The 27,595-nt window shown below is 43.4% G+C and overlaps 1 protein-coding gene across 5 annotated transcripts in view; it reads right to left on the bottom strand.

Moving 5' to 3' along the window:
• The window catches only part of Fnip2 (folliculin interacting protein 2), a 109,196-nt gene that overhangs the window by 35,632 nt on the left and 45,969 nt on the right, over nucleotides 1-27,595 (bottom strand). For 3 of the 5 annotated variants that reach the window (XM_032898214.1, XM_032898217.1, XM_032898213.1), the window contains exons 2-9: nucleotides 21,070-21,196; nucleotides 18,152-18,292; nucleotides 15,776-15,876; nucleotides 15,607-15,678; nucleotides 12,578-12,678; nucleotides 12,335-12,424; nucleotides 10,790-10,861; nucleotides 5,056-5,185 (exon numbers count right to left, since the gene is read on the bottom strand). In XM_032898214.1, coding sequence (XP_032754105.1) covers nucleotides 5,056-5,185; nucleotides 10,790-10,861; nucleotides 12,335-12,424; nucleotides 12,578-12,678; nucleotides 15,607-15,678; nucleotides 15,776-15,876; nucleotides 18,152-18,292; nucleotides 21,070-21,196 — 834 coding nt within the window. The remainder of the gene's footprint in view (nucleotides 1-5,055; nucleotides 5,186-10,789; nucleotides 10,862-12,334; nucleotides 12,425-12,577; nucleotides 12,679-15,606; nucleotides 15,679-15,775; nucleotides 15,877-18,151; nucleotides 18,293-21,069; nucleotides 21,197-27,595) is intronic. The other 2 variants (XM_032898216.1, XM_032898215.1) reach the window with 1 other exon arrangement.

Genomic DNA, 27,595 nt, shown 5'->3' with positions numbered 1-27,595 from the left:
AAGGCTCAACTCTCTTCTGATATAGTCAGAAGACTGCTTCTGTAGTAAAGAATTACAGAGCCAACAGATTCTTAATATCCATCTTAGGACTAATACAATTATGGTTTAGCCACGACTCTTATTTAAATGCTAGGAAGAGTCAGGAGAGCTACCACGGAGCTACAAACAGCAAGAGGGAAAATTAAAAAAAAAATTGTTTTGTTCTACAATAAAGTAAAGGCCACAGTACACTGCAAATGAGTACAACTGGCCTGCCACACTGCAGCATGAGGCACGCTTTCTTTGTCACCAAATGTACCATTTTTAGGGCTCGATTCACAGTGTGCAGTGTCCTGTAAGTTTTAAGCTATATCTGATTTCACTAGCACATGCGTTTTTCCTGACACTGACTGACACACCCAAAGCTGCACGGTTGGGAAAGCTATGCGTAAAAGAAGGGAGGTGAGCTTCTTGCTCTTGCTCTAGGCTCTGAGGCGAATGTTTCTGCTCTCTTCAACATCCCTCCAGGTCTGGGATGAGGGTGTGAGTGATGAGGTCGCTCCTGATCTGCAGGTGCCATGAAAACACACCAAATATCCTCACAAACCACCAACTCTTTTCACTGAGAAATCTGCAGATCCTGGTGACCAGAAAAGGCCTGGAGAATCATGCGGACTGTCACAAATTTTCACACAGAAAGTGACCCGAGATTAAAAAAGGCTCCTACTCTTGGTTGTAAAGTCCCTGTATTAAGCTTGTTCCTTATTCCTATGCCCCAGTTTACTTCTGTTCTGCATATAGAAATTCTAGCCAGGTGTGGTGGTGCACATCTGCAATCCCACCAACTCAAGAGGCTGAGATAGACAGGCTGAGGATATATGTTTGAACTCAAGTCCAAGGACAACTTGGGATAGTAAGAACCTGTTTCAAAAACAAACAAACAAAAATAACAAAATATTCTTCAGTGTGATAATGTAAAAGCTTGTCTCTTTGCTGAGTGTTCTATTTCTCTACTTTCTCAAAAGTAAGTCACATGTATCATTCCATTCCTCCTCAAGCCAAGGTGGACGGACTTTCATACTCAAACTGATCAACACTGGGCTATCTTATTCATTTCCTTCTCTACCCTCTAAACAATGGTCAACTCAGCTATCAGTTTTAGCATAGCGGAGAGTGCCACCTGCTGAATTGCTGGAAAACTTCCCTAGTTGTAAAGAAACTAGATCTTACTGTCTATCACACATCTCTACTGACATCTAAAGCCACTGGACTTCAGTCTAGTCCTGGATCAACTGTCCGCACCAAAACAAATCAGGTCATAGAGTATCCTAATTATCTTTTTAAGTATTATTCCACAACAAAGAATGCTTGAGAATGTTTCAAAGACTCCAACTGTACAGCCAGATACTTTTTCACACTCTTTTCAGGTTCAGGTATGATCTTAAGCTGTTTTTAAGCACAGAATCAGAAGCAGTGCTTGCCTGGGGACAGAAGACCCTGGGAATGATTCTAGAGTTATAACCAGAATGCCGCCTTCGCCAGTCCGGCTGCTGGGAATCAACAGTGAGCAGAGGCTCAGCCAGCAGCTCTAGTGCACGCTGACGAATGCTGTGATGGATGCAGCAGGGGGAAGATCCAAAGCACTCAGGTCAGTCAGGGGGTTTCAACATGCGCATGCACGCACGCATGCACGCACGCACGCACACGCACACGCACACGCACACGCACACACACACACACACACACACACACACGCAAACCAACCATGGCTACACACTTAAGTCTTTTCCATACAGAGAAGTCAAGCAGAGGAGGCCTGGTAGTCCACACCCTAGCACATGAGAGTGAGGCAGAAGGACCATGAGTCAGCTACTGTGGACTACAGAGCTAGATAAACAAATGAAGTTGTGTTTTGTTACACTTAAGAATATATTGATATATGTAAGTATCTCAAAGTCATAATCACTCAAAGTAAAAACTATCATCATTTTAGTACATATGGATAAACTATAATTGATATCAGAGCTGCCAAGCACAATTATTGTTGAGGTCAGATTTTAACTTACATTGAACCTATGAAAGTCTAAGAACGTACCACTGGCAACTTTGCTCAATTTAATAACTAAAAGGCTTGCAAGGGGCATGTCTCCATGTTTGGGTCCTTTGGAATTTGGATGGTTTTTCCTAAGGGATGAAATGCCTGGCTCCTCTGTCCCCACAGGTAGCAGAACTATTACTAGCTGCAGGATACAAATAGGTGTCCAATACCCCAAGCTTGCCATCTAGCACAATGAAGTAGCTTGAAGTCAGAGTGGAACCAGCCTTTAGGGTTTATATCATGCTTAGCTACATGTAACTCTCTTCAGGAAGAATACTCTACTTATTTATATTAAAATTAAAATTTACTTTTCTTTTTTTAAATATGGTCTCATCATGTAGCCCTGGCTGGCTTGAAACTTGCTACACATACATCTGTCTCTGCTCCCTGAGTGTTGGAGTTGAAGGTGTAAACCACCATGGGACTACTTCCTTTCAAAGCCAGAAGGTTTTGATGTCGAAATTCTGTTCTAGTGGTGGTGTGGATCAGCAACCCCAGCACTCAGCTGTGAGAGGCACCGTGTACCAGAACTCCAGGCTCCAGTCAGTGTCAGCCCCAGAGCAGAGAATGGGAATGAACAGAGGGAGGAAACTCAATTTCTAGGCCACATACTTCCTAAAAGGGAGCAATCACCAGCAGAGGGAGGCTACTGGACCCCTCAACTGCACGTTCCTACAAAACAGGCTGCGACACAGTACACTGATCGCTGTGCCTCCTCTTCTGCACAGTCAGGACAGCACAGTGGGACATCAATCTTAGGAAAAAAGGCTTAGGGTGAATCATAATACTGTTTTGTTCCATATTAAATTATAACACAAAAATGTTAATTTTAGGATTTGTGTTATGTTGTTATTCACATACACCACTACTGTATTTTAAGTAAGATTTTTTTAAACATGAGCTTTACATCTTAGCACCTTTACTAGCATTCTTCTTGCCTTATGAGTAGGGGCCTTGCATTTTCACAGACATCGTACTGGTCCCATTAATTATGCAGCAGACCTGACTGTGTGGCCAGGCTTTCTGACGGTAAGGCACTTATTTAGGTGGAGGCTCAGTAAGGACTCAGTTCCCAGCGCAGGTCTCCCTTCAATTTGCTTTTGGGATTTCAGGGGCATAGGCTTGGAAATACTGCAGGCAGCTTCAGACGTAAATCTGAAGGAATGAAAAAGCGTTTGCAGCAGAGAGCAGCCCCACGGCAGCCTTCTGCATCCATCTCTTCCCACTGCAGAGGCTGCAGGATGGCAGCGAGGATGGAGATAGCATGGCCCTCACAGACGCCGCCATACGGATACCCACGGGAGCAATGACAGTGGCAGATAAGTCCCATTGGCCAATAGTGTATCTGCAGTTGAAGAAAGTGCTGGGCATGGTGGCACACACCCTTAATCCCAGCGCTCGAGACGCAAAGGCAGGGGGTTCTCGGTTGAGTCCCAGCCCAGCCTGGTCTACATAATGAGTTCCAGGAGAGCCAGGGCTATGTAGAGACCATGTCTCAAAAAAAATGTCTTTTTTAGATTTTGTATGTGTATGTGGTTTGCGAACATATGCTACGCACATATCTGGAAGTCACAGGGAAACGTCCTAGAGCTGGCTCTCTTCTTCCACTGTATGGATCCTAAGATCAAACTCTGGTCATTAAGCTTGGCAACAGGTACCTTTACCCATCTTGAGAGCCCAAAAAAAAAAATTTTTTTTTTTTCTGAGACAGTGTCGAATTGTAGCCCAGGCTGCCCTTGGACACAAGCTTGCCCTAAGTCCATCTCCCAAGTGCTAGGCTTACACCTATGCACTGCCAATGTTTTATTTGCCCTATACCACCTGTGGTCTGACTTGATTCGCTTATTTAGTTTTATTCTCCTAACAATGCCAGGGCTGAACCTGTTACCATCCTAATGTGCATGAGAAGAAGCCACTAGAACCCAGTTAATATGTTCTAGCACACGTGTGATGAGGACAGAGCTAGGACTTGCCCTCACATCTGATTCCATGATTTCATCACTCACTAAAGAGCAGTGGCTCAGTGAAGCAGCAGCTGCAACCTTTTCATGTTGCTCCCTAGGGCTGTGAGAGGAACAGAGAAGACCCGAGCTCTCCCTGCTCAGCTAATCTTCCTCCTGGGCTCCTCATCAGCCCCCATGAGTCCCCACCACTGTGTTTTTCCCCATCCCGTTCCTTTGTCCTTCATGCCTTCATGGTGTGTATCGTGCACTGGTCTTCCTCGGCACCTGTTACTATCATCTTCCCTACCGGTCACTGAATACCTCAGCACAAGCACTTGGTTGAGTCATCGTCACAGATTCTCTCAAACACGGTGACTACTAAGCAATTTACAAACTCAATTAATTGGCACAAATAGTTTAGTGATGTGAAAATTCCATTTAAATGTTTTGAGATACAAAAACAAGGGCCAGGATGCTACTATCATAGCATCGAATAAATAAACCTCAGGTTCAAAAACAAGCTGATCAAGGTAGAAGGGAACTTGAGGCTATGTATACTCTTATCCACACCTATTTAATCTAAGACTTTAAGTGCCACAAAGGAACTATGCCTCAAATATCATACTGGAATCATGGTACTTTTCTTGCTTGTACAGCATATTCACTTTAAATCATCACCAAATTTAGTACCTACATTGCACAGCTATCTAGTCATCTCCAATATCTTCTAAATAAAAATATAGGTCTGCAGCTGGGCACAGTGTCAACATACTCATAATCCTATCCCTTAGGAAGCAGAAGTAGAAGACGGTGACTGAGTCCCGTCTGGGCTACAGATTGTATTCCAGGCCAGCCTACTTAGTTTTAATTTACTATCTCCTTAAACAATTTACTGCATAAACTTCAGGCTAGGCTGGGGTTAATCACAAGGTTTCCGGTCTTCTTGCCCTGACCACAGGCAAGGATATAAGCCTGTCCGTTCTGTAAGCTGTTTATACTAGCACTTCCCTTAGCCAGAGGAAACAAGTAACTCACCTCCTTGGAAAGATGCCATTTTCCAAACTCGTGGTCTGACTTCGAAGCCAGCGGCGCTGGTAACTGCTGGAGGAGGATGTAGAGGAGCTCGGAGACGGGAAGGGTGTGATCAGCAGGCTGCTCAGCGAAGCTGCAGGGAAGTGCATTTCGAAGGTGAAATCCAGTCCTTACAACGCACTCTACGATACACAGCACAACTGTGTTCAACGACACAGAGCTGTACATTTGCAATGGATTCCTCAAAGTCTGGGGGCACTACTCAGAACCCACATGGAAACCTAGGCTTACTAGTATGCACTTGTTATTCTGGCTCTGGGGAAGAAAGGACAGGAGAAACCCTGGGGTTCACTGGCCAGTCATCCTAGCCAAATCAGAAATGCTCACATCTCTTCCTTGGAAAGCATGTAACACAAACTCATGCAGTACATGCTTATACATTTGCGCATACATCTTCACTCACTCATCCCTCCCATGAATGAATGAACAAAAGATTCATGCAGGCATGGTAGTACAGTACTAAAGATGCAGAAGGAGATCTTAAGCTCTAGGCCAGCTTAGCTATGGAATTTTGAGCCCCAGGCTAGTCTGAGCTACAGAGCCTCCCTACAACCAACCTCCAGAAAGAGTGGAAAATGGTAAATTGTATGCAATATGTATTTCAACATCATAAACACACACACACACACACACACACACACACACACACACACACACTGAGGATTTTGTTCCTTTAAAAACATAGAAATGCTATGTAACTATGTTTACATTTTAATCCCTGGTGTGGGACACGTCACTGCTTCAGACTGTCCACAGCCACTGAATGTTGATCTGTCTGTGCTTTCACAGGGACAGGGTTCTGCTAGCTGCAGATAGTTTGAAATTCTGGGGACTCATAAGAGGGTATAAAATGCCAGAGACCCGAGAGGGTGGGGAAGCTGTTACTTCCTTTGCTGCTGAGGTTTGTGAAGTGGTTGTGAGCAAAGAGAAAGAAGAAGAAATCGTGATCACAAAGATCAATACTGCCCTAAGGAACTCAATGCCCCTGTCAGCAGGAGGTAGTCTAATGATACAGATGCCTCCTTTCCCCTCTAACCTTCTTTCTCCCCTACCTAGTGTTGAGTTGGAAGGTGGAGAAGGCTGGTAGGAAAAGAGCCCACTAAAGTAGCCAAAAATACAAATACACACACCCCCTAATTTTTTTTGCCATTCATAGCCAGCAGGGGGAGACTAAAATTTCTCTCTTCCAAAAATTTCTGCAGATAAAAGGGGGGAAAGCCACACAGGCGTTTTTTTTTTTTTTTTTTTCCTGGACACAGTGCTGGAATTACAGATGCATACCACCATTCTAGAGGAAGTAAGAATCCTAGCCACCTTCTTTCTATTCTTAGTCGCACAGACTCCTAATCCACAAACCTGCAGATATAACCAGAGCTCACATGATCAGGATTTACACTATAAATACAAAGGAATCCTTCCCTTGGATTGTGCACTGCAGATCTCTAAAGACATAGCCCATGTATATAACTTAGTCAACATCGTATTGTAAAGCTTACTTACATGTATTTCTTCCTTTGGCCTATTTCTTCACTCTTTCTTTGGAGGTAAAACTTAAGGCAAAGTAAGCAATTCGTCCATGTGAAATTTCCCCTCTCCTGATCCTCTTTTTTCTTTCTTTCATTCATTCATTCACTCATTCATTCTTCTTTTTTTATTTTGTTTTCTGAGACCAGGGATATATAACTGTGGCTCACCTGGAACTCACTATGTAGACCAGGCTGGCCTCAAACTCACAAACAGATCCACCTGTCTCTGCTTCCCTAGTACTGGGATTAAAGACATGTGCTACTATGCCCAGCTTCTGACCCTCATTTTCAAATACAGAAAATTAATAAACATAATTAGTAAAATTAATTATAGGCAATACATTTTAACCACAAAATGACTTTAAAGTTTCAGAAGGTCCCCTAAGCTGTGCTTAGTGTCATGGGCCTGTAACACCAGCTATTTAGGAAGCTGGACTACTACAGAGATGAGTTCAAAGTTTCTGTCTCAGAGGAAGCTGGGGATACAGTTTAGCAGCACAAAACTTGCCTAGCATGGACAAGGCCTGCATCACTGGTAAACAGTTAAGTTTTTAAAAGCACCATTTAAGTTTTGCCATTCCTAGAAAAGACCCTTGAATAAAAATGCCATGTTTCAAAATATCCTAAAGTTTCTGAATTAGCTAGGACATAAAACTCTAGAGCAGCCGCACTGATAACCCACATAGTCCAAATTGACATTCCAAGCAGAGGTGGGACAGAAGAGAAAAACTTATGGGGACACAGAAAGGGAAAGGAGCTTCTTGCCAGCTCAGCATTGAGAATCCCAGCACTCAGGAGGCTGAGGCAGGCAGATGTGAGTTTGAGGTCAGACTGGTCTACAGAGCGAATTCCAGGACAGCCAGGGCTATGTAGAGAGACCCTATCTCAAAAAATCAGAAGAAAACAATTAAGCCCCAGAATTTACATTTGCTTACAGGACAGTTTCCTTTTCTAATCTCCCCAGAGTGCTCCTAGACGGTGAACTGACACGCCCAACCTCCTTGTGGAATCCTCGTGGCTCCTGGTTACCTCATTAGACTATAATTCTACCCTAGCACCTCTGAAACCAGTTTGCTGTTTCTGCAGCAAAGCTGAAATGAATTTCATCTGAACACTTCAATAATGTCTGTTCTTACTCTGAAGGTTCAATTTGCACATACTTCATTCAAAAAGAAATGCTTGAAAGTATTCATGGTTTACCTCACCCTGGGCACTGTAAGGACACAGAAAATGTAGTTACAGCAACAATGGTGAAGTTCTCTTTCTTGCTAAATACAAACACTTTGAAGGAGAAAAGAGCCTACTAATGAGCTGGCCTGCGAAGACTGTCTCAAGCCTAGCCTGTAAGTCTTACACTACTCACTATTGTGGACTCAAGACTTCCAGATTTCTGGTGCTCTGACCCATCCCCATCAAGACAACTTCTCATTTAAAATACAGCAGATGATTCCCAACTGGAGAATTTGGGAACAGTTCTAGTAGAAAGAAAGGAAGGAAGGAAGGAAGGAAGGAAGGAAGGAAGGAAGGAAGGAAGGAAGGAGGGAGGGAGGAGGGAAGGGAGGGAGGGAGGGAGGGAGGGGAAGGAAGGAAGGAAGGAAGGAAGGAAGGAAGGAAGGAAGGAAGGAAGGAAGGAAGGAAGGAAGGAAACAAACAAACCAACCAAAACCTTCAGTTGTGCCTCCCTTGCTGGCCTCATGCTGCCTGACTCTGGTTAATGTCATCTTCCCGCTTATTTCCTCAAGTCAGAAGTCAGTGAGCTGTGCATGGTTCTACCCTCCTTCCTGGTAACCCATGTGCCAAGTCCTAAAAATGCTACTTCCTAGACGCCTGCACCAGTGTCCTCTCTCAAGGCCTTACTTAAACTCTTCTCTTTTGTTACTCCTGTGTATGTGCCAGGCCAGCTGACTCAAGAGCTTCTGAGGGTCTTCCTGTCTCCACTGCCCATCTCTCACAGAAGCACTGAGACTCTAGAAGTGCACCACCAGTTCTCACGTGGAGCTGAGCGCAGGCCCTCAACGCTTATGCAGTAAGCGCTTTACAGAATGGGCCATCTCTCTAGCCTCCAACTTGAGAATTACAATTGACCCCTTAAAAATGATCTTTTTGGCAGGTGTGAAAGTTGAACAGGAGGATCATAAACTCAATGCCTGCCTAGGCGAGAGTGAGTTAGAAAGCCAACCAGATCAACAACTCAACGAGCCCGCTTCACAAGTGATTTTCTAAATTAGCTTTATTTTAAATATAGATACAGAAGACTTTTTCAGACTATCCATAAGAGACCTGTGCTGCCCTCCAGAGACAGTCTATGAACCACAAACACTCTGACTCCAGCTAGGGCTGGGAGAGAAAACGGCAGGTGACTCACAAGTACTCAGTACTGGAACAGAGTGTCAGAGCTTGCCTCTCCTGTCCCCATGCATGAAAGCAGATCACCGGCATCACAGCTGCTCCCAGGGTTAAAGCCTGGGCAGCTTAGGCAAATATAAGTATTACTCGGTTATATCCAAAGTGAAACATAAATGTCCTTGAAATAATAACCAAGTATAAGTTAAGAAATGAGAAAAACACAATGTCCCTGCAGAAAATTTCAAATCATTTCTGCAGACTCTTGCCCCTCAAGAAAAGAGAACACATCTCAGGTGAAGGGTAAGGCATGTGCACAAATGCCAAGGGGAATCAACTTCATAGTGAACCATAGAGACCCATTTAATATAACCTCACTAATAAACAAGGTCAGTAACTGAACTCATAAATCATGCTGCTGGGGGTTGGGGATTTAGCTCAGTGGTAGAGCACTTGCCTAGGAAGCGCAAGGCCCTGGGTTCGGTCCCCAGCTCCGAAGAAAAAAAAAAGAAAAAGGAAAAAAAAAATCATGCTGCTGGTTTATACCCTTGACACCATTTGAGCAGGGTGGTATATTACTTTTGTGGTTATGCAGCTCAAACCCACAACCACAGTTTAATCATGAGAAATCCACCAAGCAAGCATATTCAAATAGTGAAACCAAGACTAAAAACCATAATGATTATCAAAGAAGGTCTGAGGAAAAATGTCGGCAGAGACCAGTGTGGTGACATACAGAGGCAGGTGAATTCTATGAATTCAAAGCAAGTCTGGTCTACATAGTTAGTTCCATAACAGCCAGGACTATGTAGAGACCCTGTCTCAAAAAACAAACAAACAAAATCGAAACAGAACAGTCTTAATAGGCATGACAGCCAAATGCATTGTGTTCTTCGAGCATAAGAAGGCACTGGGGGGAAACTAAGGAAAGTGCCACATGATGAAAGTCTGCTGATGACTGTGAGCCATCAACTGCCTCAATGTGCACATGTGTAAGCCAAACTAGGAGATTAATCAACTACTCCATTGGTGACTCTGGGAACAGAGTTAACAGGTAACTGCTTTGAGCTTTGAGGCAGAATCTGGGAGCTTCAGCATGTGGTAAACGGTGAAAAGATAGGAGGAAAAATACCAAGGCCTGAAGCTAGTCCCACTCAGCTGGTGGGCCTCTGGTAAAGGAGTCAAAGGTCATAGGACAAACCAGTAGGACACTCCTCAGTCTCACTGGAAGGCTGCCTATAGGGTGCACATTCATCAGGCAAAGGCCAACATGTCTCCTTGTTGGTTCCTTGAAACATGGAACTAACCTCAAATCTGAACCATAAATGAAAAATTAAAAGCAGATTTGTGTACAAAAGCTAAAACTGGGGGATCTTAAGGTGGTCTTAGGCAAGATGAGAAGGGTACCTAAGGTACAATCTAGATCAGCATCACAGGATGAAAGGGTGGCACTCAGCTGGTAGCATCCCTCATTGTCATAGGCAGACTGACCACCACAGGCCTGCTCCATCCTCTGACTAAGCGGTTAGCAACAAATCCCTAGTACAATGGCATAGCAAAGCTCCCTGCTGGAAGGTTATTACACATACACTAGCCTCATGTGAATTTAAGTAGTAGATAAAACTAGCTGTGCACAATCATTCTGAGACGAGGACCATCGAGGCTTCATACCCTCATACATACAAGATTTAGAATATGGAGTAAAATAGAAAAGGGTTGGGGGAAGCACAGAGGAAGACTACCTGTCCAGCTCCTAGTTCCCATTCCAGAGAGCCCACAGCATCAGTTAAAGCAGTATAAGCAGGTACCTGATCGAGCAATGCCACTGTCCCTGTCTTCATTCTGCCCTCTGCTTGGCATGTCAACAGGTGTGCTGTGTGCTAAGACAAAGAGACAAGGAAAATATTATTAGGCTCCCCTAAGACAAGCATTTTAAAGATGACTTCAGTCATTTCTAGACTTCAAAGTGGGCCACTGTTATTGCTGGACTAATATATAATAGCAACTAACTAGACAACAGATTAAATATATAAAAAGTTCACAAGAAACCAAGAAACAAAACCAACAACCCATCTGCCCTTCATGCTGGAGCCTAGAGACTCTTCTGAATGACAGCTATTACAAATGAACAGGTACATTAAACCATCCACGCAGTAAATAGAACCAGCATTCTACTCTAGCCATTTCTTCATTATTAATATACTTAAACAGTACAATATTTTCAAAAGCTTTACACCCAATCAGTTTCAGTAATAGTTGTAAGCAGTTTGGGAAGAGAAATAGTTAAAAACCTTTTCGTAAATCTAGAAATGTTTATTTATAACACAGTCTCTTGGCAGATACAGAAAACATTAACTTCCTAACAGCTTTTTCCTCCGGTTCTTTTCCCCATGCATGGTATTATAGTTATTCAGAAAAAAACTCGTGTCCTGGTATAAATTTGGAAAAGCATGCTTAAGTAGCATGCATATCTAGAAGGCTTCAGACTGACTGAGCTGTACATTTACAGAGCTGAAAGGTAGAGGAGAATTTGTTCTAGAAAATTTTACAATGAACAAGAAGTCACTGTTTGTGGATGTATAACATCCTTGCTAGTATTTTTTAGAACCATGTTTATTTTCCAAGTCTTAAAGGGAATATATAAATATGCTATACTTGCTCTAAGGAGCTAGGATGGTAGTATCAGTTTCATTAGGCACCAGAAAACTACAATGCATGTACATTTAGGCTAGGAACAGAAGGAAAAAAAATCCCATGTGCCTTCTCACAACTTTAAATGTTAGTCATGAACAGTATGCTTGTTAATCATGCTACAAAGGACACTGAGCAACCTTTGCTGGCAAGACCAGTTAAATCCCAGAAAATACCCAGAATATCAAGATTACCTCACCTGTAAGGAACCTAGATGATTGCATTTAACGGATTTGATTAAATTAATGTGAGAAGGGGGGGTGTGATTGAGCCTTCCCATGCTTCTAATAGAGTGACTTAGATATTCCATGCAGGTAAGGGCCAGGTGAGTAAATGGGGGAGAGATGCCACAGCAAAGAGAAACAGCTCACAGCAGCAGAGGAAGCCTGGGAAAATCAGAAGAAATTAAGTCTTCTAGAAACACTAAGGGCTCATTTCTGATCAGTCAGCTCACATTTGGACCACTAGCAAAGACATTCACAATAGAAGTTCATGGCTGAAACTTCGAAACAGCTCGATTCTAGCTCAGTTTGAAATTAGCATCTCCTGCCACGGAAGCCCTTTGGGTTTCTAGAGAAGAATGAATGGATTTATTTTTCTAAGAACCTGCACAGGAGTTTTAACGTGTGTGGGTCACACTGTGCTCAGCATTCCACACAAACCTGCAAAGAAAGAAGCGCTCCGGGTGAGCCGGAGAGGTCCTCCTTCTGACACCCCCTGCAGCAGTTTGCCACTGCAAGCCTGCAGCAGACCTAGAGCAGAACACACAGAAGATGCAAGGCACACACACAAATAAACACAGGTTAAAGATAACGCAAAACTAAACTGGAACACAACAAACAGCAAACCGCGCCCCCAACTGTAGCACTGAGAGAAAAAGCTATCTGTTCACATGTCTCCTTTACCTAGGTTACTTCCAGTACGACAGGGACCCAAACTGTTCTGATTTGGGTTCAGTTTTCCAGCCTGAGGATCTTGGTTGATGTATTCGAAGCTGTCCTGCAGGCTAAATCAAGATGGGAAGGGAAAGAGAAAAAACATCAAGAGGTTAACAAAAAAATGTTTGAATAGTTTCCTAGTTACAGACGACAACTGATCAGTTACTCAAAATTTTTCTCTATAAATAAGTTTCAACAGTTACAACAACAATAACTAACAATCAATGTTTTATAATGATAGGTTGGGGCAATCTGTTGGAAGAAAATAAAAATGTTTTGGAAGCAACCAGTCAACACAACCACCTACCCACCTACACTCTCGACCACTGAGAAGTCTGAAATGAGACAGCGAACTCTAACTGTGCTTCGGTGACTGACGTTTCCACACCACTATTCATTTTTAAACTCTGCTTTAGAAACTGACACCTAAGATACTGCTATTCACTTCAAGGGTTTTCAAAAGACACTCAGAAGAAATTAATTTTAAGTCTTAATAATTTAGCGATCTGTTTCAGAAGTAAGACATATCGAAAATTATGATTCACTTTAAGAAAAAAAGAATTACTCATAAAAATGATTCAGATTTTAATAAGGAGCTAAATATCAATACTCTGAAAAAAACACAGAATGATAAAAAACTAATTTTTACTTAAAAATGAACTCAATATTTTTATAATTAGTGGGATAAACAAACATTTACATTATGCCAAAGACATTTTTTTTAAAAAGTGGGAAAACAAGTATCAAACAAGTATGGTAGTGCATGTCTACAGTCCCAGTATTCACGAAGCAGAGGCAAAAGAGCTTGTGTTCCATGCCAGACTGGACTACAGCTACACAGATCATGTCTGAACAGCTCCCCTGCTCCCCCAATCAGAAATAAATATTTCTTCTGTAACCAGGCCAGGTTTCCAGTGGAGGGATTGGAACACCAGCCCAGCCACAAAGCCTACAATCTGTCCTGCCTACAAGATGTACCAGGGTAAAGGTGGCACAGAAACTGTGGGAGCGGCCAACCAATGACTGGTCCAGCTTAAGGGAGCCCACCACTGACACTACCTGGAGGGCCAGGACCCAGAGGCTGGATAGCTGAGACATAGAACTAAACACGACTGGAAAAAAGTCAATGAGATGATTCCTAATGATATTCTGCTATTCTCATAGATTGGTGTCTAGCCCAGTTGTCATCAGAGAAGCTTCACTCAGCAACTGACAGAAACAGATGCAAAGACCCACAGCCAAATATTAGGCAAAACTCGGGGAATCCTGTGGAGGAGGGAGAGGAAAGATTGTAGGAGCCAGAGGGATTGAGAACACTACAAACACCCAACAGAATCTGGGCTCATAGGGGTTCACAGAGACTAGACTAATAATCAGGGAGCCTGCAAGGGTCTGACCTTACATATATGCTATAGATGTGCAGCTTGGGTTTCTTGTAGGACTGTGAGAGCACGGGCTGTCTCTGACTCTTGTGTACTTTTGGGATCCTTTCCCTCCTACTGGGTTGTCTCTTCTAACCTTAATAGGAAGGGAAGTGTCTAGTCCTACTGCAACCTGATATGCCATTTAGTTGCTATCTCTGAGAGGCCTGCAATTTTCTGAAGGGAAATGAAGAGGGAGTAGATTAGGGGAAGAAAGGAAGAGAGGGGAGGGACTGGGAAGAGAGGAGGCTGGTGAAACTGTGGTCATGATATAATATATGAGTGAATTAATAAAGTAAACATAAATTTCTATATTAGCTTAAATCATGATGCTCCAAAGGTAAGTGATTAAACTATCTGGTGAAAGGTAGCCAAAGACTTACTTATTTAGTGGTCCCAAAATATACAGTAGAATGAATGAATGAATACACACACACACACACACACACACACACATTGTTCCAGGGTTGTTTGGAAAAAACTGCCTGCATAATACAGCTAAAGCAGTATTATGACCTTAATTTATGACCTTCAAGTTTTATATTAATAGTATAACAAGTGATTATTTTATTTAAAAATGTAAACTGAGCATGGTAGCTCCTGTTTGTAATCCCAGCACTCAAGGTGCTGAGGCGAGAGGTCCATGAATTCATGGCCATGGCAGGCTACACAGTGAGTTGGTCATTCTGGGCCACTCAGACTTCCAAGCTAGCTTGAGCTATATAATAGGCCAGCCTGAGCCTATGATGTGAGACCCTGTATCAAAAACAAGTAACAGCCAAGTGGTGATGGTAGGTCTCTTTAATCCCAGCACTCAGGAGGCAGAGGCAGACAGATCTCTTCGAGTTCAAGGGCAGCTTGATCTACAGAGCTAGTTCTAGGTCAGCCAGGGCTACACAGAAAGACCCTGTCTCAAAATAACAACAACAACAACAAAAACAAAAACAACAACAACAGTACACCAAGTATTTCTCCTTAAAAGTTCAAAGTGCATAAAGAGATGTTCCTGATAAGCAAGTGGACATGTGAGCATTCTAGTTATGCAGAAGGGTAGAAGGGAGGGTGTGTATAAACTAAGAACCCCACCACTCCAGGGTCTGGCTGAGGGGAAGGTTTCTAATGTAGACATGAGGGACAGTACAGGCAGATGCATCTGCCAAAGCAACGAGTCACCAGTCAGGCTGGGGATAGAACGCATACAGCCTGTGCCTGGCATCCATGAGCCTGGGCTCACTCATTAGCACCCTACAAAGGGTAGAGGACACACACCGGTTACTTTAGGACTTGGGGAAACACAGAAGAATCAGGAGTTCAAGGGCATCCTCAGCTACACATCTAGTTGAGTACAAGGCCAGCCTGGGCCACGAGACCTTTTCTCCCAAAACAAAGTCATCTGTCTCTAGGGCCACTTAAGAAAGTCTAAAACATTTCACTTGCTGTTATTAGGATATGACCAGAAGCCCTCCATTATTCTGTCCTTATCTTGATATTCATTCATTTAAAATGTCTTGTAACCCTCGAGAATGTATCTAGAAACACACATAAAAGCATAAGGGGTGCAAAATCCGCACTTACTTATTTGTACTTCCACAGAAGCTGCCCATTCTAGCAGAGAAGACTTTACTAATCATCAGTTGTGGAGGAGATCTAAAAAAAAGGAGATAAGAGGAGAGAAATGTGCTTTTAAATTAGGAGGTCAGTACTAGCGTTCCAGTTCTTACAAGCAGCGCAGGGGCAGCCTCACCGTATGTAGTGTATCTTCAGGGTGGAGCCTTTGTAACTCATTGCGACGGAGCCGAACATCATTTCCCCAAGCATGTTGACATCAGATGCTGGTCTCGTGTACTGCGGACAGGAAAACACAACATGTAACAATGCAATAAAAAGCAGTCTCCCCATCTTTGGGTCTCCAGTTGAGTAGGCTATCATGATGCATCCTAAAGCTACAGATGATCACCTTATAGTTATCGTCTATACAGTGATCACCTGCTATAATTCAAATACTATTGCTTTTAAATCTTCTTTATATACAATATGCTCACACATCTCTAAGACTATCATCTCCATTTATAAAACTGAACTATGAAGAAAACAGGAAAGCTCTTCTTTGGATACTGAGTAGATCCTGAAAAGAAGCATGGTTTAGTATTATTTCAATCACTGGGAGTGGGCATCTGAATGAGAGTGTTCCCCTCAAACTCGGATGTCCCGACACTTGGTCACCAGCTGGTGTCTGGGTAGGTTTGGGAGGTGTGGCCTTGTATGTCACTGGGAGAAGGCTTTGAGAGGTAAAGACGCCTGCCATTTCCAGTTTGTTCTCTGCTTCATGCTGGAGGTTCAAGATGTGAGACCCTAGCTTCCAGCTCCTGCCACCATGTGTTTGGTTTGCCATCACAGGCTCTGAGTCACCCTCTGGAACCTTAAACCCAAATAATTCCTTTGGTAAGTTACCTTGGTTGTGGTGCTTTACCACAGCAAAGAAAAGTGATTTACATTTCAAGCAGGACTTTGTGAGGATCTAAGAGATAAAGGTGGTCTTACTGTTCTAAAACCTTGTAAAAATATTTCAAAACACTCCCAATTTCCAACCAGTCCCTCATGTCTTTTTACCATCTTTTTATTTGAAGGATGGGGTGCCAGCTTTTGACAGAGAAGCCTGGCTTTGCCTGATTGATCTGTCTGCTCTAACAATGGCCGCCATATTCCACTTTCCATCTTCCTTCAAATCTGGTAGACACAGTCTAGTTGGCTTTATCAAACATACTTGAGACTATTACCTTCCTACTTGTTTCTCAAATCAGCCCCTGAATAGATCTGTTTCCTGGAGGACAGTCCTTCTCACCTGAACTCCCACCGTTCTCCAAATGCTTCATTATTTACAGAGGAAGATCCCCTATGGCTTATTTCTAGGTCGAGACCTGTCCTTCAGCTATAAAGCACCTTAAAAGCAATGGTTCTCAGCCTTCCTAATGCTGTGACACTTTAATACAGCTCCTCGTGTTTTGGTGACCCCAATCAGAAAGTTTTGTTGCTACTTCAGAACTCTAATTTTGCTACCATTATGTTCATAATGTCAGTATCTGACATGCAGGATACCTAACATTTGACCCTGTGTGAGAACCACTCTTTTGGAGACTGCTCAGTCACGCTGACACCCTTACTGACAAGACAGAGTGAAAAGGCAAACTAACGGGCTACAGGTGCATCAGCACAGCCAGCCCCTGCAACTGTTCTCTCAGCTCAAAGAATAAAGGACTCTCCCGCCATTACTTCCCTGAATCATTCCCGTGTTTTAAACTCCAATATATACGTATCTATACACACGCACGCATGTGCGCGTACACACACACACAAACACACACACACACACACACACACACACACACACACACACACACCTTGCCTTTTCATAATGACAAAGAGGAAATAGAAAGATAAACTTTCGGGGTCCTGCTAATAGAGGGTAGATTTATCTTTGGCTACAGCTCATATCGACTTCTTCCCACTTCAAATACAAGCCAACTGATTTCTCATATTCTCTACTAATAAATTCCACCCACTCTCTCTGTTTTATAATCTGCATTTTCTTGGAACAAAGACCATGTGCTAACTGGGATTCTCAGCTAGCTTTGAGCCCTATAACCTGTGTACCACACAGGTCTTAAAATTCAGGGCTTGTTTGTGGCTGCTGGGATAATCACCCTGACCTTGTTTTACCAGCAGCAGTAGAGATAAGATTCTGTTACAGGTTTGAAAATAAGAACACAGGAAGCTGGTTATTGTGGCACTTGCCTGTAATCCCAGCACTAGGGAGCTTGAGACAGGAAGATTTGAGATCAGCATGGGTTACATGATCAGTTCCATACCTGGTTTTGCTAGAGGGGAAGGCTGTCTCAAAAATTAAAACAAGCCTGAGGCAGATCATACCTGTAATCCCAGAATTTGGGGAGTGAAGGCAGGAGGATCAGGAGTTCCAGGTCATTCTTGGCTACACAGTCAGTCAGAGGCTATTTGCATCAGAAACAAAAATGACAACAACAAATCAAAACAAGAGCGCCCCTCTATTGAGATGCTCATGCCCAAACATATCACTGGCTGTTCTAGAGACAGCATGTCTTACTTGGTACTTTGGAAGCTGCTCCTTAGCGTGCTGTAAAGATCCTCCAGAGCTATGAGAAGAGCTGCTGTTGCTGCTGCTGCTGACACTGCCGCTTTCCTGACAGCATCTCGCTGACATTTTAATAGGGACGTCCTCTGCTTTCTGGGTTAAGAGAGGTAGGCAAGGTAAGGGATCATCACGTGTATCAGGCTTTATAAAGTAAAAATCTGTCAAAACATTTAGGTGTCTAAATTGCATTAAAACCAAAAGCTTTGTTTAATTTTTCTTTATAATAACAAAAGCATCATTCCTGGGAGCCTGGAATATTTGGGAAGGGGATACTACCCAGAAAATGGTGGTATGTTTGGGTAGACTGAGACACGGAGATAAATGATAGACAGACATGTTACTCTCTTTAAATAATTCAAGTGTCAGTACCTACATTTACATTTATACCATAAAGTCATAAACAAATATTGCTCCCTGTTCTGGTTTTTAGATTTCAGTGTTACATAGCCATAATGTATGGCGCTCATGAGGAGAAAGATGAGCAACTAACATTCAAAATGTTAACAACTGAATGGCACTGAGAAAGAAACCTATTAGCCTGGACATGCAGGTTTGTGTCTCTCATACTCTTGTAGCATTCCTAATGCAGCAGGTAAGAAAGGCACCAGGATGGAGCTGTGGAAGATGAGGGCCGAACCCTGGGACAGGAGCAACCGTGAGCCACGGAGCATGTGATGGGAACCTGGTCCTCCAAGGTCAGAGGTAAGAGGATTACCACTCTATGGTCTCTCACGTGCTCACTTCTAACTTATTGAGAGTGACCCTCACCCGCCCCAGAACAGAACTCACCCTACAGAAGCCTTCTTGAGAAAAAGACTGCTATTGAGTTTCCTCTGCCCTGCCTTTTCTTTTCTCTTTCTTTCTTCCTTCCTTCTGTAGCATGTGCTAGGGAACCCAAGAATGCAATAGCAGCTTATCTAATCTCCAGTGTGACAGTCACAATGGTGGTCTAACACATGCTTGCAGTCATGTGCAATTCAAACTCATGGTGTTTTGTGCTTATCAATCGGATGTGGTTGAGGAGGGGTTGGATTGGAAAAGGAATGTAAAGAAAACCCAGTATGTGTTTGTCCACAGCAGGCACTCCAGCAGTGATGGAATTTGAAGTTGTCTAGGGTTAATCCCGAGCATCCGGCATTCTCTCAACAAGCTCTTTAGCTCCAGCTGTTACTTAATACCACTTAAACCAGAACAGCCTCCCAGAGGGCTGAAAACTGGTGACAGGAAGTCCCACCGGGCTGCAAGGGCACAGCACAATGACCAGTAGTTGGAAATGGCGCCTGGTACAGTAAGAAGGCTACCAACTAGATTCTCCTGCAGCCCTCAGCAAGCTACAAAAATGTTCCTCAGCCTAAGTTGCTTATTTAATTTAATGAGTACTTACTTCAAAGAAAGCCTATGTCAGGATTATCAAGTTATCCCTGCTTAGGTATACTGACTCCAGTTCCCTAGGAAGTCATTTTCTTCTCTGTCACTGCCACCACAGCAGCTCTAGTGATGGAGTGAGAGTACCCAGCTAAGCCATCTGTCAGAAGCATTTGGAGAGAGACATCTCCTTCCTGTCCGGCAAATAAAGAATCAAGTGCTGGCTCACCTGAGCCTCTGATCCCAGTCTACCATTAAAGCGAATGTGAGTCTGTGCTTCCTTGGCTTTCTCTTCTGTCCACCTAACATGCCCAACCACTAGTGTGACGACTGGCAGTTGGGCAGAATTCTGTAAGTACAGTGCTATTACCCTGCTCGACTGCCTTCAAACAAACATTTCATTCCTGCAAACAAAGATTCTTAGCAGAATCTAGGACCAGTGAGATGGCTCAGTAGGTAAAACTCTATGTCCCACAAGTCTTGTGACTACGTTTGATCCTGGGCCCCACACAAAGGTGAAGGTAGAGACCAGCTCCACAAAGTTGTCCTCTGACTTCCACACAGGCAGTAGCAGGCATACTCCCACAAAATAATTGTTAACAAATCAAAATGAGGCTGGAAAACAGCCCGCTGGCCTTTTTGGATCAAAGGTCATGTTACAACTGTTCATTTACTTAGCCACAAATTCTATAGACTATCAGAATTTGGTAAGTATGGGAACCAAGCGATTAACCAAGAAAAGAGTGAGTACCAGTGGGTTTATCTCATCTGTAAGCATCTGAACAAATAATGAACTGAAGTGAATGGTCAAGCCACGGCGACACATTAGAGTATTTTGGGAGACCAGGGAGGGCAAAGTTCTTTGGTGTTATATTTATCTTTCCTAGTCTGGCTCAAGGGGGTCAAGATCTTTCCTGCCTTTACTCTCCATCCCAAGTTCCTCCTACCTCCCACCATCCCCTTCCCCACAACAGGGAAATTAATGAACAGTTCCTTGGTTAGAAGGGGTAAGATGACGGTAAACAGTAGTCTCTTAAGATTCTTCAGTGAGGAAGCTTTTTCATTTTGTTTGACCTTGTGCTACATGATACCTTTTATTTATTTTCATTTTTGAAACATGGCCTTACTACATAGCCCAGGCTACCCCAAACCCCACTCTTCCTGCCTCAGCCTACCTCGTGCTGGATTAGACGCATGGACCACACTTGGCACGTTTACTATCTATGAGGAAACCTGGACAGAATGGCCTTCTCGTCTGGCAAACATGCTAGCACGTTATGAATCTCAGCAATGTGTTTTCTTACTATGCTTGATGCTTACAAAATCCTACTAGATTACAATCGCCAGCAGTTGCGTCTGTCTTGCTGTCAGCGGTCCACTGCTGGCCTGCCATAATGCTTGTTAGTCTCAGCAGTGTCCGAGGAGCTGCTCTGCCTGCTCCACCTGCATCCTTGCAGCAGCAGACAACAGAGCAGAGAGGTTTGGAGCCGGTCAGTATTTCACACCTGAGCTGCCGCCTCTTCCACCTTCTGCACGGCTCTGGAGTCAAACATGACTTGTCTGCCTCTCCTCTCGCAGTCCTGGTACACTATCAGGCGAATGTCACTCAAATCAAACTCCGAACACGACCAACTGTGAATTCAAAAGAGAGAGAAGTCGGTTATCTGCAATGCTTGGTGTGACCGTGGGCAAACAAATACAATTTCCGGCCAACGTGCTCAGAAATTGACTGCACAAATGCTCACAATTCCCATGCCAACAGTGGCAAGGCCGCTCTAATAATAAATCACTGGGGAGAAAACACTGCCTTCCATAGTCAGTGTGGTCACAAATGGCAGAAAGAAGTTGCGAGGACACACAAGAGAAGGCTAAGTCAGATGCCTGGGTTGTGGTGGGAGCACACCAGTTAAAGGAGCACCTATGCCTCTGTGGCGGCCACCCCCTCTCAGGTGGAACTGCCAACATTTCCACAGTGGAAGGTTATTACATTACCTTAGCATGTCTGGCTTGATACAGAGGCTTTGAAATCAAATGCATTTGCTAACCATGATGATTAGCAAAAAGGAACAACACAGTTTGCTCATAAACAAAAGATGTTAAGAAGAAAATTCAGGTTTATGCAGCAGTAAAGAATTCGGTCCAAAAGTAGAAACTAAGGGAACTATTTACAGAGTGTGCTTTCAACACATCGTTAGCAATCCATTCAACACAAATGTAGTCTGCATTGTATTCCGGGCTCTGTAGTAGGTGCAAGGGAATCAATAATTAATCAAACCGACTGGATGCCTGCCCTCATAAAGTTCAAGGCTTGGGGGTGGTGGTGGTATTATTAACCTAAAACTTACATAAAAATATGTAACTACAAACTGTCTGAAGTTCAAAAGGAAAACTAAAGGACACAAGAGTCTCAGAGCCTGGCATAGTGACTCCCATCTATAAGTTCAGCACTCGGGAGTCTAAGGCAGAACTGCTGCAGAACTAGACCATCCTGCTTACACAGCAAGACCTTGGCTCAAAAGAGTGAGATTTAAGGAGACAGGCACAGAAGTCACTGAGGACGTAAGTCTACTTTTAAACCAGATATGAAGAATGACCAGTTAACACGAACACCACAAAACAGCAGAGTGCAGCACAGGAAAGGGAGAGAGGAAAGGCGGGGAGAGCTGCCCTATGAGGTCGGGGAGTTGGGGGATGGGACTGAAGCAGGCCCAGACAGGATAAGCTCTGAACACAAAGAGCAGCCAAGGAAAGCAGATGGTTGATAAGATCAGATAGCTGACTGCCCTAAGAAAAGCAGACGTGGGAGTGGAAGGAGGGGAGCCACGCCCCTCACACTGCTTGCTGCAGAGACCAGCAGCAGAGGTAGGGAAGAGACAGCTTAAAGCAGAATCTAAAAGGCGTACCTGAAGCAGAAGGGTGTTCAGGCAGGCTCTGCTATGGGATACGGGGAAGACACTGAAGGGGTGGTGACAAATGGACAGGGGGACAAGTGAAAACTTCACAGTAGACCGTGTAAATATAGCCAGGCTCAGGTGGATTCAAACCCAAAGACTTTCCCCTTCCATTTTGTCACTGGACTGATCAATGTTTAACTGCTGACCTCACAAACGTGCTCTGTGGATTAAGTAAAAACGTAAAGGGCTTCACACAAGCTTGGCATACATATAAGCTCCAAAAGCTACATGCTCCCTCCCAGAAGTGAGAAGGCCACGGTTTTGTGAGAAGCTGGGCACCCTTGGTCCTTCCCTGTTTCAAGCAATGGCAGTTAATTTGAAGCACATTCTCTGAGGGGAGCAGATCTGTTCTCTTAAGCAGGAAAAACAAAAAATAGAAAGTTCTGGCTGTCCCTTCTGTCACCAATGTGTTTTCTAAGTTGTGCCTGGTAGCCTTGCCCTCTGACATGGAGCACAGTGGCAAAATTTATTTTGGAAACGATTTTCCTCTGCCCTTAGGTCAGAGGCAGTCAGTGATCAAGGTATGACCAATGAGACAAGCCACATGACCCCAAGCTGATGGGTGGAAGCCACCCCACACTTACAGCCCAGCCTACACTTCATGACGGGTGTGTGTGTGTGTGTGTGTGTGTGTGTGTGTGTGTGTGTGTGTGTGAGTGATAAAGTCACTGTGGAGAAAAGCAGAAGTGGAGTGGAATGAGGACCTGCTAGCACGCAGACCAGTGACCCTATGAATGCAGTATTCCTGTAGATGTCTGTCAAACCAGGTCTGATGACGAGGACCCACGCTGCCAAATTTTAAATGTATGAAAGGCTATTAAAACTCTCTCTGGCTGGGTGTGGTGTCACATGCCTTTGACCCCAACACAGAGGCTGGTAGATCTCTGTGAGTTCCAGGCCATCCTTGTCTACACAGTGACCTCCAGGACAGCCAAGGCTACAAAACAGAGAGACTCTGTCTCAAAAACAAAACAAAACAAACCCAAAACAACAATAAAACTTCCCACTGAAATGTATGTTAAAGCCACAAAGGCTGGAGAGTGGGAGAGATGGCTCAGTGGTTAAGAGCACTGACTGCTCTTAGGTCCTGACTTCAATTCCCAGCAACCACACAGTGGCTCACAGCCATCAGTAATGGGACCTGATGCTCTCTTCTGGTGTGTCTGAAACATAAACATAAAATAAATAAATAAATCTTGGAGAAGGGGGAGGAGGAAGAAGAAGGCATGGTAACTCTTAGATACAACTCAGTAGGAAGGTGCTTGCTTAACATTTACAAAAGCTCTGGGATCCATCCCAGAACCATAAACCAAACAAACAGTATCTGGGGTAATGTTATTATAAGTGAAAAACAAAAAACCAAAGATTTAATCCCAAAGCATGGCGGCACGTATCTTTAATGCCAGTATTCCCACTCGGGAAGCAGAGGCAGGCAGATTTCTGACTTCGAGGACAGTCTCGTCTATTTAGCATGTTCTAAGCCACTCTGATGTGAGACCCCGTTTCAAAAAGGGGAGGGAGAAAGAGGAAGAGAGGGGGGCGGGGGATGGGGGCAGGAAGGAAGTCAGGCAGGCAGACAGAAAGAGACTTAGTCTCATAGTATCTTGTACAGTTTGAATTTGCTCATAAAATCACATTCTGCTAAAGTGGCAAAGTTTACAAAGCAATTCTGGAGGACTATCGGTTTAAATTTCAGTTAGGCTAAAGATAACATCTATAGAATGATTCAAATTCAATAGTGATCATAACATTTTATTAAATCCATATTCTTTTTCATTAAAAAAGGTAAGAGCTGGGGTTGGGGATTTAGCTCAGTGGTAGGCGCTTGCCTAGCAAACTTAAGGCCCTGGGTTCAGTCCCCAGCTCCGAGGGGTGGGGGGGTGGGGGGTGGGGGTGTTAAGAGCTTGGTGTGGTGGTATTTAGCTATAACCACAGCACTTTTCAGGTAAAAGGACTGCAAATTTGAGGTTAGCCTAGGCCCTACAGTGATTTCCAGATCTGTCTGGACTGCATAGTAAGACCCTGTCTTTAAAAAAAAAAAAAAAAAAAAAAAAAGAGGAAGAAGAGAAAGTTATATATATCTTGAAATCTTGGAATGTCCAACTTTTTTTTAAACCCAAACTCAAAAGTAGTTCATAGAAAGGAGAAAAACTCTATTCTTCTCCCATATAATTTTTTTTTTTTTTTTGGTTTAATAGCCAATCGTTATTTTGACATTTGCCACCAGGAATATTCCTAGAAAAAACTACAGCCAAGTATGGCAATGAGATTCTCTGGAAGACAATCTCAGCCTCAGTTCTGCCTGATTTATAGCCTGGGGTAGGTCTGAGGCAGCTTCTGCAGGGAGAAAGAGAATCTACAAAAAGGAGATGGCATAAGCCACTTCCCAGATGTTAGAAAGAGAAAACCTACTCCCTCACGTGGTCCTCTGCCCTCGCTTCTGCGCTGTGACACAGATGCACAAGCGCTAAACGTAAGTTTAATGAGAAACACTTTAAACTGCACGGTGCCATTTGGTTAGAACGTCCTATTTCTCAGATCCTACACCAAGAGCACAAAGCGCGAAACCAAAGCATGAATCTATTTCCCTGAAAGGTAACAGTAGGAATGACGCAAAGGATCTGAGGGATAGAACACACGTCTGTTTGAAGTGAGTGTATGTATGTATGTATGTATGTATGTATGTATGTATGTATGTATGTACGTACTATAGACCCACAAGGTCAGTCTGGACTATAGAACAAGACCCTGTTACAAAAATAAATAAAAGCCAAAGTCACTCTAAAAAGGTTAAATAAGATATATACCATGTATTATAACAAAACTATGTTATGACTATAGTTGTGTTCCCCCACCTCCAAAGCCTTCCCCAAGAAAGATGTGCTGGGGTCCTAATGAGCCATACCTTGTTTAGAAAGAAGGTGTTTGGAGATGTACAAGTTAAAGTGTGATCATGCTGGAGTAGAATGGGTGTGAGCCTCATGATTTCAGTCCTCTTAAGACTGAGACTTGTGCACAGGCACAGGAATTGAAGAACAAGTCCTACCCCTCAAAACACAGCACAAACGAGGCAAATGGTGCCCATCGCACTCTTGGGGGCCCTTGGGTGGGTCTCCTGCTGAACAGTCATGAGCTGAATGAGATAGAGAGGCTGGTTTAGAATGTATGTAGACTTCAAATATTCGGCCAAAGAATCTCTATTTCTTTTCCTAATGATAATGTGCTAACTCCAAGCTTCCAAGACAGGAAATGACAGGATCTTAGGTAGAGAGCTGACCTCAGGCGAGTACAGTCTCAGGGCAGAGGTTCAGAACCTCAAGACCCCTTTGGCAAACCTCTATAGTCAAAAATATTTATATTACAATTCATAACAGTGGCGAAATTGTATGTAGCAACAAAAATAACTTTATGGCTATTGTCACCATAGGATGAGGAACTGTATTAAAGGGTCACAGCATTAGGAAGGGTGAGGGCCACTGCTCTAGGATACTCAGAGTTTCTAGGAGGGACACTTCCCAAGGAGCAAGGTGGTCCTTATGTCCTTTATGGCACACAATCTGTTATGTTCCAGAAGGCCAATTCCTGTGTTTACTGTTACTATAACATGTAATACCAGTATGTCCAGGTCTGAAGCCATGTTCTGTGACGCCCTTCTTAGTCTCAGCATAAGGGAGCAATATTATATAGCCAAAGTAAACGCATACGAAGAATGTCAAGGCAGTCCTGTGATCCAGCAGTGTCAATATTTAAAGAGTCAGCTAGGATAAGGAACTTTAAGCTATCCAAGTGAATGTTACTAAAGCCAAACTAAGCAAGTATGGTTGTACATAGCCAGAACATGCCCATAACCCCAACATGAAGGCTGACACAGGAGGAGGAGCACCAGTCCCTGACCGCCTGGGTGACCCAGCGAGACCCTGTCTCAAAGTAGCAGTAATACGAACAACAGAAACTCACAGATACCGTCAATTTGCTAGGCAATTCCTGCCTGGGCACTGTGTGCCAAGCGGTGTCCCAGGCACTGGGACAGGTGGTAAATGGATCATGGCCTCTGTTGCCATAAAACCTACTGAATCATAAAGACACAGCCCCATTGCTCTTAAATACACTCTTTGTGTACAACCCTCACACATTCCTGCCTCTCACTCACAAGTCAAATTCTAAATACAAACAGAAATCTTCCAAAAGTTTGAGGGAGACATGGCGGCACACGCCAGTAATCAATCCAAAGACTATGTTTGAGGCAGCAATCATAATTCATCTTTTCAGCACAAAATGTTCACTATTTCCTACCCAGCAGCAAGCTATTTCTTTCGAGAAAAGCAAAACAAAGAAAAACACACAGATGGCAGTAACAGATCCGCAGTTCATGTAACAGAGGTCCTGATATTAGTGTTCACTGCAGTAGACAGAGTCACCTATCCAAAATGACTTTCTTATTATCTTTATTTATGTGCGTGTATACATATGTACAGTACTCTTGGAGACCAGGAGTCAGAGCCCCTGAGCTGGAGTCATAGGCAGTTGTGAGTGGCATAATATGGGTGTTAGGATTCAAACTCTGATCCTCTGCAAGAACAGTGGGTGCACATAACCAACTACTGAGCCATCATTCCAGCCTCAACAGCTGCTACCCAGAACTCTGACGTTTTAGAAAAGTACTAACTCTGGCGTTGAGCTTCCCCAAACCTGGTGCCTTATGTGACTTACAAGTTTGTAAAAAGGCAGATTAAGCACAAAAGCAACTTCTGTGAAGCATAATTCACAACCAAATCAGATACAGAATCCCTTAGCAGAATTCTTGAGTGCCAGATGTTTGAGAATTAAGATTTTGTTTTTAGACTTTAGAAAGCTGCATATACCACATATTATGTAATACGTCCTTCACAGTGTAAGAGGCAACCAAACTCCCAAATCAAATCACAACCGCCCACATGATGAATATTTAATACAAATACTAGTTAAGTACAAACATTAGATGGAAGCTAAATACAAATATTATAGATAGCTTTATATCAGTCCACATCACTTGTTGATTTTTCAGAAATGTTAAGATTTTGGAAATGCAGCATAAAGG

The sequence above is a fragment of the Rattus rattus genome, chromosome 3 (assembly GCF_011064425.1).
Source record: "Rattus rattus isolate New Zealand chromosome 3, Rrattus_CSIRO_v1, whole genome shotgun sequence".
Lineage (NCBI taxonomy): Eukaryota > Metazoa > Chordata > Mammalia > Rodentia > Muridae > Rattus > Rattus rattus.
The sequence above is the reverse complement of the archived record's forward strand: the minus strand, read 5'-3'. Positions and strand labels throughout refer to the sequence as shown.